The sequence below is a fragment of the Leptidea sinapis genome, chromosome 9 (assembly GCF_905404315.1).
Source record: "Leptidea sinapis chromosome 9, ilLepSina1.1, whole genome shotgun sequence".
Taxonomy (NCBI): Eukaryota; Metazoa; Arthropoda; class Insecta; order Lepidoptera; family Pieridae; genus Leptidea; species Leptidea sinapis.
Genome location: NC_066273.1, coordinates 4302324 through 4321627, shown reverse-complemented (window position 1 = coordinate 4321627; position 19304 = coordinate 4302324). Strand labels below are relative to the sequence as shown.

The 19304-nt window shown below is 37.1% G+C and overlaps 2 protein-coding genes across 3 annotated transcripts in view; one reads left to right on the top strand and one right to left on the bottom strand.

The window, feature by feature from the left end:
• Window positions 1–19304, top strand: part of LOC126965958 (protein 5NUC-like) — a 203257-nt gene that overhangs the window by 113499 nt on the left and 70454 nt on the right. The gene's annotated exons all lie outside the window — the stretch shown is intronic.
• The window catches only part of LOC126965930 (nuclear pore membrane glycoprotein 210), a 49842-nt gene continuing 34572 nt past the window's right edge, over window positions 4035–19304 (bottom strand). The window contains exons 20-28 of the mRNA XM_050809724.1: window positions 15522–15720; window positions 13416–13516; window positions 12657–12938; window positions 11747–11919; window positions 10663–10802; window positions 8318–8502; window positions 6225–6414; window positions 4969–5436; window positions 4035–4487 (exon numbers count right to left, since the gene is read on the bottom strand). Coding sequence (XP_050665681.1) covers window positions 4279–4487; window positions 4969–5436; window positions 6225–6414; window positions 8318–8502; window positions 10663–10802; window positions 11747–11919; window positions 12657–12938; window positions 13416–13516; window positions 15522–15720 — 1947 coding nt within the window. The 3' untranslated portion in view covers window positions 4035–4278. The remainder of the gene's footprint in view (window positions 4488–4968; window positions 5437–6224; window positions 6415–8317; window positions 8503–10662; window positions 10803–11746; window positions 11920–12656; window positions 12939–13415; window positions 13517–15521; window positions 15721–19304) is intronic.

Sequence of the window (19304 nt, the reverse complement as noted above, 5' to 3'; positions counted from 1 at the left end):
TAAAAAATATATATAACATTATTCAATCAAAAATAAAACACAACACATTTAGAAAACACACATACAGTAGAGACTTTTATCCGGACCTCAGTTATACTGATTCGGGATTATACAGACTGCCAACTAGACCATGGGCGCAGCGAGGTATACTAATTTTATAACAAAATTTAATTAATGAAAGGAAATATTTATAATTATGTAGAGAAAAAAAAACGGGTTGCACTCTGTGAGGGCCGGCAGAAGTGAAAACTTGAACATTAATGTTGTGCATTGCTGCATATTTAGGAATGGTTGGAGAATAGTTTATCATATTGTATTTTGGTATATATATATTTAATTTGTTTTTTTTTTGTATACACACAAATAGCTTTAAATTAAATATTCATTTATCCGGATATTCGATTATCCGAACGGCTCATAGTAACAATTATTAGTCCGGTTAATCGAATCTCTATTGTAATCATACAATAATATTATGTAAGCTTATGTTAACCATACAAAGGCACAATGGCAAATTTTTTCCCACCAACATCATCACCTGTTCGCAGGTGATCACTATCACCAAAAGGTCACAGTTGAGCTTTTATACTTAAAATTCAAAACACACATATTTTACAACATTCCTCATTATTATTACACTCCCTCTCACTACAAATAATAGTTTAGGTTAATTTTATAGGAATTTTACCAAGAGGTTACCATAGGCGAAGATAGAAGAAGCATTAAAGGGCGCCGTAGCTAGTGAAATTACTGGGCAAATGAGACGTAATATCATGTCTCAAGGTTACGAGCACAATTGTATTGCCCCTCAGAATTTTTGTGTTTTTCAAGAATCCGGAGCGGCACTGCATTGAAGTAGGCAAGGCGTATTAATTACCATCAGCTACACGTCCTGCTCATCTCGTCCCTTATTCTTATTACTCTAATGGTATTGTTAAGCTGTGATAAAGTCAAATCCCCGATCCACATAAAATGAATAACGGCAAAAGAATGCTTACAAATGGAGACAGTAGTTAGTCCACTGAAAACAAGTAAAAATAAGGCAAGCCTTTAGCTGTCTTTCTACTGCCATTGTTCTTTGAATGTGGATAAGGCCTAAGATAACAACTCACTGATTATATATACAAATATTTATATACAATTTTGTTCATACTTTAATAGCCTAACATAACTTGAGAATATCAACACTTGATTCTTTAGAAGTTTAGTTTAAAACAATTATTCAAATACTTCAATAAAATAGTCAGTTGGTAGTAACACAAAATTAAACATTTCAATAGATATGTCTTAATTGACCATCACTCACAGGATTTATGATCCAATTAATAACTTCGACATCATATGTTTAAGTTCGATATCAATATGTTTAAGTGGTACAATGAATTTTATATGAGCAATGGACAATAATTAAGACATTGCCTTTCTTTTAAGATGACAAACATAGATATTTTATAAGAAGCACTTCATGTTGAACAATGTTACAAGAATATAATGACGCCTGTTGAAGATTCACTTTTAACTAACAACCGTTTATCTTTATGACTGTTTTCATATGTATTTAAACAACCTTTAAATAAATACATTCTTATGGAGTGCACCAGTGTGGCCGAACAACGGGCACAAATACTCCAATCACCAACATCTGGGCTGGTTGGAGTAAGACATTTTTAAAAAACGCACAATGGCCCAATCAAGAGGCTAAGTGTGTAAGCAGCCCAGCTAAACTAACTAACTAACTAAACCTTTAAATACAATTTAATTACTTTATAATACTAAGTACTAAGCCCCTAGACATACAATGATAAGACTATGATAATTGTGTTCATTATGTTTTGAATACAGCAATCTAATATCAATAAACTATAATTAATAAAAATTAAATATCCAACGTGTTGTTTCAATGGACACATTAAATAAACACACGGCTATAACTACTGAACCGTAATCCTAAGAAAATATTCAAAAATAAAATACATAATTCACCTAAATTAATCAATTATTCAAAATATATAATTTCGGAACATGCTGTGAGAAATCTAGTAGCCGCGCGCTAACGTAGGCACTGACACCTATTTCGTGCTGGCACCAGGATGCTAATTCCACCTTCGCACGACACGACACAAGTTAGGATATCATCCTCACCATCTGGATGTGTGGCGGTCCTCCACAGTGCGTGCTGCCTTATGAATGACCACGTAAGGATGATTAAAATTTAATTTTCCTAAATATTATGTATAATAATAATATTGGACACAATAATATAATATTGGCACACTTTGACACAAATTATCTTGCCCCAAACTAGGCATAGCCTCTACTATGGGTACAAGACAACAATATATTTAATACAATATACTTAAAAACAAGGACTCCGCACCGTGATATTAGCAAGTGAAGCACCGTTATGCTAGTGTGTGTGCGGTTACGGGGGATACTAGTAACACAATTTTTTCTCCCTTAAATAATCATATATGGCCACAAATACTTATATAGTATCGTTTTTACACTTTTTCATAACGCACGATGGCATTTTTAAAAAATTTATTGAGACGCAAACTGATCTGTTACAGACGATGACAATTCTCATAATGGCCGCCTATCGGCCTGTAGTAGTGTAACTGTGCGGCTATGTATTTACACATTAATCGGCTTGTTTTGGTGCTACACTGTTATGTAAGGTGACACGGGAGTCCTTATTTTTTACTAGTCTGTGACTTAAACATACATAAATACGTGACTTGGAAACAAACATTCATATTCATCATATAAATGATTGCGCCTACCGGGATTCGAACCCGGGACCTCTAGCTCAGCTTGAAATTTGTTTGTTTGAAAATTTCAATTATTTACTTTAAATTTTAGAATTATTTTTTTACGAATAAGGTTAGATAGCACTACCTGTGTTGATTCAATGTCACTATTATAACGCACTTACTAGTTATTCATAAGATAAAATGTCTAACATTGACCACTAATACTATAGATACATGAATGTTTGTGTTTCATATTAAAGGCACAAAGGCATTTCTTCCCGACAATATTCTACAGTTAGACCTTACAACTATAGAATATTACATATTAAGTGTATAGTATATCTTGTTTACTCATAAAATAGCTCTTTACCGGAGAAAACTTTTAATTGTCAATCTGTAATATTTTTCAATTGAAACCTAGCTGTAAGTTTTCTTAAAAATTAATAATAAAATAAAGATGTTCACATTATTATTGTGTGATAACTAACTGTCAAATATTAATTAACTTTACTGATGTGTTTGGCATTTAAATTTTATTTCTATTTTGTTATATTCTATATTCCAACTGCGCTCATGAATATTGTTTATAACTAATTGTCAATAATTCAGATATCAATTAAATATTGTTTAGTAGATTTTATAGTAAACAAGTATGTTTATTTAAACAAATATAGGTTTTATTAACATTACTATAAGGTTTTTATTGCTAAACAAAAAGTCGTCGGGTTGAAACTTGCAAGAAACTTACAAGTACAAAAACAGTTTTAATTTGATGAAACTTTTACTTTACATATTGAATACTTCTTATTCTGGTCCTTTATGAATTTAATATATTTAAGAGTTTCAATTTGAGCAATAAATAATGAATCATTAATGATCTACCAGTGGGAGGCTCCTTTGCACAGGATGTCGGCTAGCAGCCACAACGGCACCTATTTCTGCCATGAAGCAGTAATGTGTTAAGCTAGTGAAATTACTGGACAAATGAGACTTAACACTTATTTCTCAAGGTGACGAGCGCAATTGTAGTGCCGTTTACAGTTTTTGGGTTTGTCAAGAATCCGGAGCGGCACTGCAATTACCATTATCTGAACGTCCTGCTTGTCTCGTTCCTTAATGTCAAAAAAAATAATGAAAGGCATATATTCGTTTCAAGTCACAACCTACTCAACTATTATAAGAGGTATGTTTGAAGTCTGCTATTGATTGAAGTAAATTAATTCAAGAACATGACATATCTAAAGTACTTTTGATGGAAAGTGATAATTGAATAATTATCACTATGGCAACTATTTTTTTTATTATTATTATTTTAATAATTTATTGACATTGGGACAACTCAAGTGTCATTATACTCTACGTTATAATACTCAAGACCTTCGGGTCTTGTATAGTCAACACAATAATTATGAACATTAAATTAACACACCACATCCATTTGAAAAATATGTCTTGATTGTCTCTAGATCACTTCAAAAACAACACTTATCACAATTATATAAAGTTCACTTTTCACCGACAGCTACTAAAACATTCTATGCATTCTTGATGTTGGTGAGAAGCTCGAGTCGGGTGGGATACTAGTGTCGCCATAAATTGGTGCTGCCTGACCATTCGAGGCATAAGGACTTCTTGACCAACTCCTCGTACGATTTTGCGGTGTATCTGGCAACACTGTATGTGCTGGCTCCGTTGGTAACCGCATTTGCACCTTTTTCTGGAGTTTTGATTGAACTGCAAAATATTAGATAGCATGAAAATAAATAACAACATTTTACCACTATTATTTAATTTTATCTCTCTTAGATGCTATCTCAACAGATAAGAGAATCCCGGCGACAGTCTCGCTGTGCCACAAACCATTTTCACAAGGCTGCATGTATTTTAAAAATAAAATGTACTTCAAAAATATACTAGTTTTTGATGTTACACTTCTAGCGTGTTAGGGAAAAATTATCATTAGTAATTATTAGGATGCGCGCACACCGCCACGCAAATTCGAAAACCCTAACGTTAGGAGGTCAACTAGACCATTTGTATCATATTTCGGCTACCATACTAACCATTTCCGACATTCATAAGTGTCATTTTCATCTCAATGAATAAAGTGATTTTAATTTGATTTATTCATATGTCTGCGTGGTAAGACAGTTTGACTATGAAGTTATCCTCTAATAAAAGTTTTAAACACCTAAGACAATAAGGTAATACTAACCAAAAACATATCCACCCGCAATAAGAGTGAGTGTCACAATAGTTGTCAAGTATGGCTTCAGTAATGAGAACAGAGCTCCCAGGAGTGTCCCACAGGCAATGTCACACTCCTTTTCCACCTCCACTTTGATCTCCTGCGAAGTCAGCCTCGACGCAACATTCACCCACCCGTGGCCGCACGAAGCGCTATCACTTTGCACTAAAACTATCATTTCACTATCTTTTACAGTTTGCTCAACCCTCAATCCCGGAGATGTTGTGATTCTGATCTGCTTCAAGGTCCGTGGGTGCCCGAGTATAGTAAACGTAGCTGGTGGGTTTAGGAGTGAAATTTTGGTGTCCAAGATTTGAATTCTGGGTAGAAGTTGTACTTTGGTACATGTTTTAAACACACCCCATTCAGCGCACAGGTCGATTTCTTGCGGCTGGGTTATTTCTGATGATTGGATTATTGAGCAACCCAGTTGACCTGTAAAAGAGTTAATTTAACATCAGAGTTATACTTTTGGCAATAAATTTGATGATGTGATTTAGGACTCAACTAAGTAATGGTATTTTATGACCAGTGGCCTATGGCATAACAAATTATAAGCTAATATTATTGTGCACTATTGAATGAGCTATTAGTGGTTTTGGTTGTTATAATGAGAAATATTTGTAATGTAAGCGAATTTTACTAGTTTCTGTTGCAAAATGAAGCTGAAAATACAAATTATTAGAAGGAGCTTCGTTCGTTGATCAAAAATGTAGAGTTTATGGAATTCATCAATCAAGAAGAATTGCTCCTACAAACAAGGCGTCAGGGACAAATTTACAGAAGGCGAATAAATTTCACCTTTGAAAATAGTGCCTTTGAAATGTTCCGTATGACATCTATTAGAGCCGAGCGTATTCTTCAAACAATTATTTCACATGGCATTCAACATAGAAGCAATGTTGGTGCACTTTCTCCCATTCAAAACCTATATTCTTTTCTCCACTGGCTTGCTGATAATATTACCACCAATATTACCAGTTCATATAACTTTTAGTTTAGAAAAACTATTAGCAGTTTACAAGAGTAAGGGCAGTCCATAAATTACGTCACACGTTAAGGGGGAGGGAGGGGATCGACGAAGTGTGACATTTTGTGACAATGGGCGGGGATGGGTGTTAGTTCCGAATTTTGCCTTTATAACCGCTCATGTTTCTCAACGTTACCACAGTAATGACAAGAGCGTTTACAGTAAAATTCGTTATATTCATTTATAGACTCACCAGCGGGTATATCAAGTGTGGACATAGCCGTATGTGGCGGCTTAGTGCGGCAGATGTAAGGCAACTCGACCTCCAAGCCGAGGAGCGCGTATTTCTGATCCTCGCTACACAGCAGTGGGTTTGATGTTAACTCGGACCCGATCGCTATCGGCACGAAAGAGGACGGCCAATCGCCGGGCAGAAACTCCATCTACAAAATGTATTACACATTATTTCATACTATTATCATTACTTCTTCCATTCTTACAATCCATCCATAAATTACGTGAGGAAATTTTAACCATTTTTCGACCCTCCCTCACATAGGTGAGATGCCTTGAGATTTCTCTTGAAAAATTTCGCCCTCGAAATCTAATCACGCCAGATTCATGTTATGTTTAATTTAAATAAATAAGGAATGGAGCGACCGCTCTCAGGCTAACTAATTAATAAATTAATTTGTAATGCAATTTGATTAAAAGAGACCAACTGAGTTTTTTCCTCCCGCTATTCTAATCTGAGGCACAACTTTTAGTGAATAAACATCAAATAATTGAACTTGCACCGACTTCCAAAAAGCGATATAAGTAGTCATGGACAAACAAGCCACATGAGGTAAAGTGATCACCGCTACTCTCATGCATCACCAGAAGAATTACAAGAGCGTTGCCAGTCTTCCGAAGTTTGTTTGTACGTGATAGAAAGTTCCTTGAAAGAATGACTGTGGAGTAACGGATCATAAATTCAAATATATTATTCAAAATAGTATTTAAAATCAGTTATTGAACGTCAAAAACTAACACCCATTCGAAATATGGTGCCTCAGACCTGAAAAGAACGGGGTAAAAAACTCAGCGGGCTATTTTTTTAAATATTAATTGTAGTGTAATATCGTACAATAAACTTTATAATGTGAAGTATTGTCTTGCTCCATTGATGACCTCCAGTTTCTGGGAATCCAATTCGGCGTTGGGTTTCAGGTGACCGTGGAGTTGGCAATCTCTCAACATTCCGAGACAATGTATTCCGATGCTAGGCGAGGCATTAAGGGAAGTGGTAACGAAAGACTGAAACGGTTTATTTCACTCCATGCAAAAGAGGAGTCTATAGAAGATACGCTTCTCTTCTGGCACTCTTCGACGATAACCCAATTACTTCATCTCCAGTACTGTCATCTATCTGCGTTACAAAACATGGCGGCATCCAATATAATATCGGATATGATGAAACTGATCCGATCCGACATAGTATACTGCCTACATATAGACGATCGGATGCCTTCGCTATAACTAACTGCAAGGTCTTTCCCCTTGTTTTCGATAGCTGTCGCCCATCTACATTAGTTTTACAGTGCGGTTTTCAAGCTTTTTTCCACACACAGCTGTGGAATGAGCTTTCTAGTGCGGTGTTTCCGGGACGATACGACATGGGTACCTTCTTAAAAAGCGCGTATACCTTCCTCAAAGGCCGGCGACGCTCCTGTGATTTCTCTGGTGTTGCAAAAGAATGTGGGCGGCGGTGATCACTTAACACCAGGTAGCCCGTACGCTCGTTCGTCTTTTTTTCCATAAAAAAGTTATACCAGAACATCGCTAGCCGTTCGACCATGGCGAATGCCATACTGTCGGTATTAGTTCATCTAGGTATGGCACTAGCTATATAGTTGGCCGTTAACAGTCCTTTTTGGTTAATAATGTATTTTAGCTGTCACCAATTTTTTTAAAAATAGCCTTTTGGGTATGAGTGCCAGAATAAAAGAGTCAGCACCGCAGTGAGAGGCACTCGCGGTTATTAGCACGATGGGAGATATTATACCATACTTCTTAACATTTACATGACAATAAGGGACTAGACGAGCAGGACGTTCATCTGATGGTAATTGATACGCCCAGCCCATAACAAAGCAGTGCCACTCAGGATTCTGGAAAAACAAAAATTTTCAGCGTCACTACAGTTGCGCTCATCTCCTCGAGACAAAGAAGTCTCGTTTGCCCAGTAATTTCACTAGCTACGGCGCCCTTCTGACCTAATGTTGTACTACTTCACGGCAGAAATAGACGCCGTTGTGGTACCCTTAATCTAGCCGGCAACACTTGATGAGAGTATATTGATACCTTTTGCACAGGCACTTGGTGTATAGTGAATTGTATTGGAGGTCTGTCCAGCTTGAGCACGTGGCGCCCGGACGTGTCCCGAGTGAGAAGCGCGAGCGACACGCCCGCTCCCGCCAATACTTGCACCCCCGCAGACGACGGTCGCCAACCCACACCTTCCAAGCAAATTGCGAAACTACCCACACCTGCAAGTTTCAAACTCACTCACAGCTATTCGAATAAAAAAAAATACAATAAAACAATTTATTTATTTACTAATGATCCAACAGCTTTATATAACACTAGCTGACCCGACAGACGTTGGTTCTTCTGTATATAATAAATAATAATATAATAATAATAATAATATCTTTATTAAAAGGTATGCACCCAGATAAAATAATATTTTTATATGATTTTATCAATAATATATCATAACATCAAAAATTACTTCGTAAAATATGCACCCTGCTGTCGTAATGACATTGTTTCACAGCAGAACTGTCAAACCGTGCGTCAGTAAATTCTCTCATAGAAATTATGAATGGACACATCAAAGAAAAAACAAATTTGTTGTTTTTATTTAGCAGCATTTTCCTATTTATTCACCTTTTAAACCTTCTTTGGACTTCCACAAATAAATCAAGACCAAAATTAGCCAAATCCGTCCAGCCGTTCTCGAGTTTTAGCGAGACTAACGAACAGCAATTCATTTTTATATATATAGATAGATTACAATAGACATTACAAATAAGTTTACCAATATGCCAATTTAGGATTAAGAATAATAATAACAAAACATTAATAGGAATACATCTGTTTTTGAAGTGAAACTTCTTTAGAATCGTTGTGATTTCAAACCGGATGCAACGGAAATAACGACAGGTAAGAGACACAAATACAAAAATGTTTAGGATGAAGCAAAGAATGAGACAGAAATATGCATACTATTGAAGTGAAAACTTCTTTATCATCGTTGTGATTTGAAGATTTTAAGCAGTCACATCAATTCATAATATTAAACATGGGAGATAATGAGATAGGAAACATAATACAATGTTTTGGTACCAGGCGATCATAGTTAAAGAAGAGATTGTCTTAAGTATGGCGCGAGTATACCTTCCCTTAATATATTCTGACTCCAAGCGCACGACGTATTACTACATAGACACCAGTAGAACATATTATTATTAGTGGTGGTAGGTATGTCTTTCATAGCGGTTGAAATCATGTGTCATCCTAGCAACACGTACCAGGAATTCATATGCAGTTTAGAGGTTCATGCACCATGCAGGTTTCACTTCTGACAGGTGTACTTTGTACGCACGCAATGTTTTTTTTATGTTAGTATTATTACATACGTTAATAATAATAGTATTTAAGAGGTGTGTGTGTGTCTGTGTGTATGTGTAAGTGTAGGCGAGTGAGGGTGTGGGTAATTGAGTGTTTTCGTGTTTATGTTATTCAATTTTATTATCGTATGAAAATAACAACACTTCATTTATAAAATAAAGACTCACTTCTGGGATAAATTAAATTCAATTTGTAACCTGTTATATGACGGAGCCACACCCTGAGAGTTGAACAAGACATACAAGCTCGGACGGAACCCGAGAGGTCGCGAGTTCGAGTCCCGCATTGTTCATAAATTTTGGTTACAAACTTCAATTTATGTTGAGCAATCGCTCCCAAGCCTGGCGGCGAATGATATCATTGCATCAAAACATTTCAAGTTTTGAAGCATAAGTAATTATACATAGACGTATTTTGAATTCCCTTTGTCCTCATCTATATCACATAAACCTGATCATGGTGACCACTTACGAGTCTATAATTAATATTATTTTGAACTGAAACTTCTTTCCGCGCACGAGGGTATTTTTTTACAGATGAAACGCAATAATAATAATATTAGTGACAAGAAAATGTGGTACGATTTTGTCTGAGAGAGGGAGAGATTGAGACCGATTGAGGGAGAGTGACAAAGGGTGAACGCATGAAGAATAAGGCACATAGCTATGGAGCGAGAGTGGGGAGAGAGCGTAAAATAAAATAATAAATATAGAAAAATTAAATTATATAATAATATAATTTAACTTTTCAATTAAATAAAAAAATTGTGAAAAATTTGTATATAAGTCAGTTGTTCAGAGTAATATATTTCTTATCTTTTTGTTAATCTACATTTTTTTCTTAATTCATATCTTCCTTTTTCCCTCCCTCAAAGTCTCGGAAATCTAATGCTTTAGATCAGTATAAATATAAAAGAGATTTAAAAATTTGTTTGCCAAAGAAGTTTCACTTCTGACATGTGTACTTTGTACGCACGCAATTTTTATATTTTTTAAATAACACAAGCAACATACCAACAATAGAATTGCCGTCTGCTTCAGACATCTCGACCCACACTTCATCAGTGACTGTGTGTCCGAATACGGAACTCTGGAAGCCTATGAACGCACCGGCACCTTCTACGCCAGATACCAATAATTCGCTTCCATACGCACTGAAATTTAAAAATCATGTAGCAATTTTTACCAGTGGGAGGCTCCTTTGCACAGGATGCCGGCTAGATTATGGGTACCACAACAGCGCCTATTTCTACCGTGAAGCAGTCATGTGTTAGCATTACTGTGTTTCGGTCTGAAGGGCGCCGAAGCCAGTGAAATTACTGGGCAAATGAGACTTAACATCTTATGTCTCAAGGTGACGAGCGCACTTGTAGTGCCGCTCTGAATTTTTGGGGTTTTTCAATTACCATCAGCTGGACGTCTCGCTCGTGTCGTCCCTTATTTTCATAAATAAAAGCAATAAATTAAAAAAACCAAACTATTGTAGATCAACATATAACATGCAACTATCAATATTAGTGCTACACTCTCCGACTGGGTCACCAAAAATCGCGGCCGTTGCATATAAAAAACACGGGTCCATATATCATTGTGAATCCAGGCCACGAAAACCCTGAAAGAGCCACCGACCGTACAGTGTTAAATTCAGTAACAAACCGTTAACCGCTTGCCAAGTAAATTATGCCGGTACTTATGAAAACTAATGTTATTCCCATACGCTTCGCAGACTCAAAGCATGCTCTATAAATTAGAGTTAAATTCAGCCCATTAACAGGCGTCTAAACTCAAATGCCACTTCTTCTTATTAAAGCTCAACCCTTTCCGAAGTGGCGATAAATATAAAAAAGAAGAAAGAAAACTTTTGACATTCATAAGTCTCATTTCCTCGACCTACACGAATTAAGTGATTTTGTTTTAAAAGCATGGCTTATAAATTCCTTTGAGTTCATTTAGGCACTTCTATCTAGGCGAGTAAGCCAGCCCTAATGAGCCCATTAACAGGACTGTATTTCATCATACAAAGCAAATGACTTTCTGAATTTCATAGGAGATCTACACAATATAATTTTAAATGAAGAATCATTTGAAAATGTTTTACCTGTTGGAGCGACGTATGTGTGCCGAGTACGGCGGGAGAACTGATACATTAGCTTGCGGCGCGACGAGCTCTCGGCCTATGTGGTCCCGGAGTACGACCCGAATGGACGAATCCTCGTCATTGCTCGGCTCGGCGGTGCAGTACTGAGGTATTGCCACCTCCACGTGAACAACCTAAAATCCATGTTGATATTAAATATGTGAAAAAAACTATTTGAATTTTTTAGTGATTTAACCCCTACTTGGAATATGTCCCAAAATTTAGTTGCGACGTGGTGGGGCGGATCGTTAACTTGCTTTGTATATAGCGATGGCTGGCCCTTGCGTCATCGTAAACTGTGCTTTTTTGATGATATAAAGTTTAATATTGACAAAATGCGTGCATAATTACAGTTTACAGTGGATTGATGAATAGGCGGACATTCCATTACCAGGCCGGGGATGTATTAAAAGGGGCCAAATTGAAAGAAATAATATTTAGAGAGCATGTATGCAAGAGTTGGTGCTAGTCCAGGAGAAGGTGTAATGAAGTACTGTTTCATATTTGTTCTCTTTCAGAGTGAAAAAGTTGTGTTTCACATAGCCTGCTTGAATCTATGGCGTAAACGCGAACGTCAGGATGACTAAATAATGTTTGGTTACTGCAATAATTACATTTAAGATATCGTAACAGGAAATATTATGTTTTTTTTTTTTAATTTTATTACCTCCTTATAATACAATATAATATGTTGATTTTCATTAATTTTAAAATAATATTTGAAACATCGATTAAATCTGACCTGTTTCAACTCCGCCATATTTTGCCGTCCTTGTATGACGTCACAATAAATATTTATGGGAAGAAAAGTCTAGTAAATTATTACATGCATATTTCCTATTACACGGGTAACAATTCCTTTAAGACTTACAGTTTCTCGATCAATATTGTTCCTCTCGTCCCTATGTCTGGCCAGAGCGACGCCCCGTCCCGGTTTCAACGCGATCAGCTCTCCGTTGGGCCTCATATCGAAGGCTCCATCTTCATACGCCACCCAGGTACTCCGGGGCACCGAGTTCAACTTCACAGTCGCCCCCACCGCTACTGACAAGCGATCGCTAACGAATCCGGTCTTCAGTCCCTCCACAGACGGTACAATGTCTGCGATGCCGAATATTTCTATTGTACTGTCCCATGAACGACTTTCTGACATCTGAAAGATAATTGCTTCATTATTATTTCGACACTGTGATTCTTATGAGGACCGATGAGAGTATTGGCCACCTTTTAGTAAGGGGTCCTCCTTATATTACGTCACACGTTAAGGGAGCAGATTTCCAATGAAATGTGACATTTCTGGTCAAGGGACATTGGCATCAAAAGCATTGTGACGTCAAATACTAAATTCTAAAATACCAAAAAAATATAAAGAATTTCTAACTCGATCTTATTTTATAAGGGCTATGTAGGTTTAAATAGTAAAATTTTGAAAATAGCTTTACATTTTTTTACGTATAAAAACAGAATTGAAAAAAAAATTGATGTCACAGCAGTGGTGGGGTTTCACAAGTGTGTCCACCTGTGACAAGTGTGTCAAAATTACCAAAAATGATGGCTCCCGAGGACTCTTCAATCACAGTATGTAATACTCAAAATATTTAATAATAAAAAATATTGCTGGAGAACTTACCTGTCCCAAATTACGAATTTTAACGTCTATTGTAATTAAGCCTGGCTTCAACGGAACCACGCGTATCGACAATCCTTCTGCTGTGCTTCTCTCCATTATGTCTGTAACCAAAAATAAAATTTTGGTCAAATATATAATATAATTGGGAGAGGCCGTTGTTCTGCCATAGGCGACTTTCGGCTGAAATTACAATATAATATACCTTATAGGTACATTCTTCTCTTATAGGACCATTGACTGTTTACATCTTTAAATGAATACACACATTCCGATCAAGCCTTTGCACAAGGCCTTGCAATACCCATTGACACTATTGTCATTATTATAAAGATTGTTATTAAAATAGTAGTAAAATAGTCACAAAATTTAAAGAATTCAAATTAAAATCACACAATAAACTTTTGCTATCCATACTGGGTCTAACTAGTACACGTAATAAATGATACCTACAATATGTATTTATGTGCGTATGTATATTTTATATAAAATTAGATATATCTTATAGGTATGGTATGTGTATATAAATATTTGAAGAGTTTGTAGAAAGACCAATTTTACAAACAACGTTTATTTAAATATCATTAAATTATTTTTATACATATTGAAATATATTGAATTCCGTCAATTGGTTGTGGTTCAGTAGGCATATGTGTTACAAGAGTTTAGTTATAATTTTTTTTTCTTATTTTTCTAGCAATGTAATGTATCGTGTGTGTGTCAAATAAAAGATATTATTATTATTAAGGATTGGGGCAGTGCAGCCGATATTAATACCATCTTTGTTGCAAAAGAGCGCTATTTGCGCTATTTATAACCTAGGTCGAGAAGAATTATTAAGAGAAAAATTTAAAGAAATAAAAATTTTGACTGTTGCCTTTCAATATATTCTTGATAATGTTCTATATGTTCATAAGCATATTGAAGAATTTGCTAGAAACAGTGACAATCATAATGTTAATACGAGGAACAAACATAAACTTGTTCTGCCTACTACTCGGCTAAGTCGGGTTAGTAAGTCTTTTGTGGGGCGATATTTTTACAACAAGATCCCAGAAAATGTGCAAAACAAAAGTACTACGATATTCAAAAGAATTGTTAAAAAAACGTCTGTGTGGTAAAGGTTACTATAACATAAATGACTTTCTTGATGATTCAACAGATTGGGAACGGAACGACCGCCTTTAGGCTAATAAATATAAGTTTAATTATACAATATTACATTGTTAACATATTTTTGATGAAAAAAAAGCCCGCTGAGTTTGTTGCGTTGTTTCTTCTCAAGTCTGAGGCATTCTTTTTGGAAAAGGTGGTAGTTTTTAACTTTCAATAAGTGATGTCATATCTTATTTTGAATAAAAATATTTGAACATGAACGATTCGGGGCTCGAACCCACGACCTCTCTCTTCCAACTGAGCTAACCGTTCGAGTGACGTATCGTCATAGAATCTTGCCTGCTTTATTCAACTCTCAGGTTGTGGCTTCATCCACAGGATCTACTTTACAGTTGACAACCTGCTCAACCCCAATATTTGCATATTAGCTAATTGACTTGAGATGTCGCTCTTGTAAATCTAGACAATTTGTTATGTTTTTAAAGTGATAACCCTCACTCCTAGGAATTCTTCTATGAATTCACAGGTTATCTCAATTGGAAGAGAGAGGTCGTGGGCTCGAGTCCCGCATCGTTCATAAAATTTTGTTTCAAATTTTATTGGTGTATTAATCCACGAAGTGAGGGTTATCACTTTAAAAACATTACAAATTGTTCAAATAATTTTATTCAAAGTATTATATGACATCACTTATTGAAAGTCAAAAACTACCACCTATTCCAAAAAGAATGCCTCAGACTTGAGAAGAAACATCGCAACTAACTCAGCGGGCTTTTCTTTCATCAAAAATATGTTAACATACTTATATTGTACAATATATTATTTAATAGCCTAAAGGCGGTCGTACCATTCCCAATCTGTGGAATCATCAAGAAAGTCATTTATATTATAGTAACCTTTATAGGTTTAAGAGGTCGTGGGTACGAGTCCCGCATCGTTCATAAAATTTTATTTTCAAATTTTATTTGTGTAAAAATAATTAGTATTTGTCACCTGTCGCATGTGCGGCGTGTGTAGAGTGTAGCGTTGCCAGTGCGGCTTCCCGCAGCGACCACGTGGCTCGCGGTGCGGGCACCAACGCCGCGAGTGCACGTGTACTCAGTCCGCCCGCTTCTACCCACACGCGGCCCGGCCGACCCACTAGCAACGTCTGCGTCGCCGCGCGGACACGCACCTCCGATATCGACACCACCTTGTACGTACATTAATGTTATGTATAAGCACATTGAGGAATCTTCTAGAAACTGTGACATTCATAATGTGAACACGAGGAACAAACATAAACTTGTTATATCTACTACTCGGTTGGGTCGAGTTAGTAAGTCTTTTGTTGGGCGATGTATATGCTTCTACAATATGATCCCAGAAAATGTACAAAACAAATGTGTTACGAAATTTAAAATAATTGTTAAAAAACGATTGCGTGGGCAAGGTTATTATAGCATAAACGATTTTCTTAATGACACCACCTCAGGCTCTTTAATTATAAATGTTTATTGTACGATATCACATTGTTATTCATATTTTATATAAAAAAAAAGCCCGCCGAGTTTCTTGCGCCCATTCTTCTCAAGTCTGAGGCAGTCTCTTTTGAATGGGTGGTAGTTTTTGACGTTCAATAAGTGATTTTAAATCCTATTTTGAATAAAAATATTTGAATTTGAATTATAATACAAATATACTATTGAGTGAAGCTGAGCGGAGCTCCCGCTGGGTGACTCCAATTGATTTCTGTGTTCAATTGTTTCACAGCCCTTTCTGGATCGATTTTAAAATCATATCATAGAAAGCTTTCGGATTTGAATTTTGAATTTCGACTTAATTCAATTAATATAATTAAAAACAAACATGATTTACAAATTATTCTAAATTAGCACGCGCTTTTTATATTTATTTAAAAAAAAACCTCATGTGACCAAATAAGGTGCTAATTCCTCATGTTTAAATATGGCGCCAAATTCCAAAAGATTATTTTTATTGTTTGGATTAATTAATTTTGTTTTGTTTTTATACACAGACTTAGTTAACTAGTACTTTCAATATCCAGTCGGCAAATATTCGTTGTATAAGAATAATTTATTTAAATCGATCTTTCTACAAATTCGTCGTCATTAAATTACATTAAGTTGAAATATTTTACAAGCTTATATACCTATATGACTAAATTGTAATTGTCATGTCATGACTAGTCGGAGACTGTATCGTGGGGATAATCTTGCAAGTGGTGTGACTATATAATCTACAAGTTCAGAGAGTAAGCCGCTATCTATATTATGTCCAAGTCTAGGCTGACAAATCAAAATTGACCAATAAAAAGCACTGCTTCCCCGATCCAATCCGTATTCCCATTTCCCGCACTTCCCGGCTACTTAGCAAATACCAGACTGGATTAAGCAATTTATTATGTTTTAAAGTGATAGCACTCACTTCTGGGATAAATTACATAATTAAAATATGAAAACAAAATTTCGTTTTCATTATTTATCATTATTAACGATGCGGGACTCGAACCCGCGACCTCTCGTGTTCCGTGCGAGCGCTCTTTCCAACTTAGCCAACCGTTCGAGTGACGTATCGTTGATAAAATCTTGTATGCTTCGTTCAACTCTCAGTTACTCTCATAGAAGTGATAGTATTTTGTTTGGGCTGTCAAGGGTTATTACTTAAAAATTTCTGTAGTTTATTTACAAAAGATCTTATCTAATCATCGCGGAGTTTTTTTTTATCTATTGTCTAATAATTGTCAACAATTTTATAGTTAGAACGAATGACGTTATGCATATCTACGTAATGATTTATATTTAAGAAACTAAACAGTGAAACACAGCTAACACCATTTTTTGTTCCGGTTTTAGTATCCCTGTCTTAAATAAAAATATTGTTATAATCCGGTTGTTCGAGTGGAGTTGAGTTAAAACAAACAAACATTAAACTTTATAATGTTAGTGATGGAGCGTCAACGCCTTTTTCAGTATTAATATTTTTAATTAGAATTGATAAATAATAATTTTCATAAATATTACTTTATTTGTATTAAGTAAAAATTTAATTGTTAAGATAATTTAATTTATATTTTTAATTATGCCCTGTGCTGCCCCGGGGCGTAAAAAGAATAGGGTAGTCCCAGGTCCAAGATGTCGTAAGAGGCGACTACACCCGTTTAAACGCCGTCCACCACCACCTTGAGACGGTGCAGCCGGCCTTGTGTTTCCTTACGGAGACGCAGATATCTCGACCTAGCGATACGTCATATTTAACGTACCCCGGATACAAAATTGAACACAATTTTTTGCCTCATGCCGGGGTATGTGTGTACGTTAGGGAGGATATCTGCTGTCGCCATCTCGGCAATTTTGAGGGTAGGGACCTGTCCACTCTCTGGCTCCGCGTAGATTTAGAGGACCGCGTCCGCATCTATGCGTGTGTCTACAGGTCCCATAGTGGTAACGCAGAAACGGGTCACCTCATGGGCTGCGTTCAAGCGGCATTTGATGACGTGCTTGCTCAGATCCCCTCCGCTGAAATCGTAGTCTTGGGTGATTTCAACGGGCACAATGCCGAATGGCTTGGATCACGTACTACAGACTACGCAGGGCGATCTGTGCATAATTTTGCATTGGTTGAGTCGCCAACGCTGCTTCCGGATGTGGATAGCCACATGCTGTCCTTATTAGATCTTCTTCTGACTACACATCCCGATGGTTACCAGGTCTCTGTCGACGCCCCTCTCAGAACGTCCGACCATTGCCTGGTCAGGAGTGTAGTGCCTATCCGACGCCAACGTCGCAGACCACCAGCGACCCGCCGCGTTTGGCACTACAAGTCAGCAGATTGGGATAGGATGCGTTCCTTTTTTGCATCCTACCCTTGGGGCAGGGTTTGTTTCCTTTCAGATGATCCTAGTGCCTGCGCCGTTGCAGTAGCCGATGTGATACTGCAGGGCATGGATATTTTTATACCAAGCTCTGTAGTACCGATCGGTGGCAGATCACAGCCCTGGTTCGATGCGTCAGTTAAAGCAGCATCTGTCTGCAAAAAACAGGCGTATCGAACTTGGGTTGCGGCGCTGGGCTCAAAGGATCCGAACTGCAAAGTTCTGAAGAGGAAATATAACCGTGCCTCCAGATTTTTTAAGCGACAAATCGCCGGTGCGAAATCGAAGCACGTCGTCAAAATTGGCGAGCAGCTTTCCAGTTACCCGACCGGAACACGCAAGTTCTGATCGTTATCGAAAGCTGCTCTTGGTTACTTCAACCAGCCGTCCATGCCGCCGTTGCACATGAGGAATGACACCCTGGCCCATACGGCAAAATATAAAGCCGCCAGCTCTTGGTATAACTTGAGGGTCACCACTTGATCAACGACCGGCAGTACGGCTTTCGCCATGGTCGGTCGACTGGCGATCTTCTGGTATACCTAACACATAGATAGGCGGCGGCTATTAAAAGCAAGGGGGAAGGCCTGGCAGTTAGCCTGGATATAGCGAAGGCCTTTGATCGGGTGTGGCACAAGGCGCTCCTCGCAAAACTTCCATCATTTGGGCTTCCCGAGAGCTTATGCAAGTGGACCTCCAGCTTCCTCACTGGGCGAATACAGGTCGTTGTCGACGGTTATTGCTCGAATCCTAAGCCCGTGAACGCTGGAGTGCCCCAAGGCTGTGTGCTATCTCCCACGCTGTTTCTTTTGCATATCAATGATATGTTGGACACCGCCAATGTACATTGCTATGCAGACGACAGCACTGGTGATGCCGTATACACGGCCCATGCAAGTCTC